Source organism: Aotus nancymaae, unplaced genomic scaffold (assembly GCF_030222135.1).
Source record: "Aotus nancymaae isolate 86718 unplaced genomic scaffold, 86718_ANA_hifiasm-v0.15.2.pri h1tg000059l, whole genome shotgun sequence".
In the NCBI taxonomy this organism is placed as follows: Eukaryota; Metazoa; Chordata; class Mammalia; order Primates; family Aotidae; genus Aotus; species Aotus nancymaae.
Genome location: NW_026988473.1, coordinates 13,130,763 through 13,132,377, shown reverse-complemented (window position 1 = coordinate 13,132,377; position 1,615 = coordinate 13,130,763). Strand labels below are relative to the sequence as shown.

Genomic DNA, 1,615 nt, shown 5'->3' with positions numbered 1-1,615 from the left:
ATAGCAGTAGCTCAATGAAGGGAGTTGTTTGGACACATGAAAGCCCTGCCATGTGCTTGGAGGAAACATTTTTTGCTGCTGAGTTTGCACCTGGATTTATGTACCCTTCATAAATGACTATGGGCCGATGTTGGCTATCTGAGCTATTTTTTACTTTCTCACTTTCAGAAGGTAATTATCTTAGATTAAGAGTGAAGGTTAGTGTCTCATTACCAGCTGTCACGTCCTCTGCTTTGAAATAGCTCTCCTTAAAGCTCCTTTCACATCTTGGTTCCTCAGGCTGTAAATCAAGGGGTTGAGCATGGGTGTAACCACCGTGTAGAAAACCGCAATGATCTTGCCCCCAGCCCAGGAGGACTTCGACCAGGGTCTCATGTACATGAAGATGGCAGTCCCATAAAATAAGGTTACCACTGTCAAATGGGAGGTACAGGTGGATAATGCCTTATACCGCCCAGAGGTTGACCGCATCCTGAGAACAGATTGAAGGATCCGGACGTAGGAAACAAAAATGAAGAGGAAAGGCATGAAGACAATGATGACACTGAAGATAAAAACAACCAGCTCCGTGAATGAGGTGTCAGTGCAAGCCAGCCTCAGGACAGAAGGTACCTCACAGAAAAAGTGATTCAGGATGTTAGGCCCACAGTAGGGCAAACTCAAAGTGAGAACATTGATAACCATGGAACTCAGAAAGCTACTGGACCAAGAAATGACTGCCAGTTGAATGCAGGTGTTTTGGTCCATAACGAAAGCATAATGAAGACGATGGCAAATGGCTACATATCTGTCATAAGCCATGACACCAAGGAGGATACACTCAATCATTCCAAAGGAGAGGGAGAAGTACATCTGAATAGCGCAGTTGGAGAATGGGATGGTGTTCTTTTTCCCCACCATGTTGGACAGCATTTGTGGAACATTGGTGGATGTGTAGCAAATGTCCAGAAAGGATAAATTAGTGAGGAAAAAGTACATAGGGGTTTGGAGGTGAGGTTCCATCTGGATGATAGTGATGATTATAACATTTCCAGCCACCGTTAATAAATAGAAGAACAAGAACATAATAAAAAGAATCAGCTGCATCTTTGGTTCAGGGGACAAGCCCAGGAAGACAAATTCAGTGACAGTGAAGTTTGTATTTATTGACTCCATCTCTCAAGGCACCTTCCTCTCACAGAACCATTAACTCACCTGAAGACAAAATCAAATGCCCTATATGTCAGAATTTTGTATACTCAAAATTAAAAAATAAGGAAAAAAAATAAGGAGAAATCTAGGTCTAAGATTGTGTCCTGAGTATCTGAGTTTTAGTACAAATGGAAAGCTTTTCTTCTGCTTTTTCAGGGAATATTTGATGAGATCAGAATGTCAAATTCAGATAGTGATAAGAGTTAAGCAAATATTCTTTCCTTTTCTAAAAAGGGACGCTCTCTTGCCTATTCATAATCATTTCAAACTCGATTCATTGTTGTTGTTGTTGTTCTCCACCTAACAACAGAGGAGCACAACACAACACTCAAATAAATGGCAATGAAGATTATTGCTACATGCTTTACCCCACTAATCTATGCATAAAGCCAAGCTTCTCCCACATTGCCCTGATGCAACCTTC

At 41.4% G+C, this 1,615-nt stretch overlaps 1 protein-coding gene across 1 annotated transcript; it reads right to left on the bottom strand.

Moving 5' to 3' along the window:
• Window positions 1-219: 219 nt before the first annotated feature.
• LOC135270176 (olfactory receptor 2G3-like) lies at window positions 220-1,155 on the bottom strand. The gene has a single exon (XM_064365508.1). The coding sequence runs from the start codon at window positions 1,153-1,155 to the stop codon at window positions 220-222; it is 936 nt and encodes a 311-aa protein (XP_064221578.1).
• Window positions 1,156-1,615: the final 460 nt, after the last annotated feature.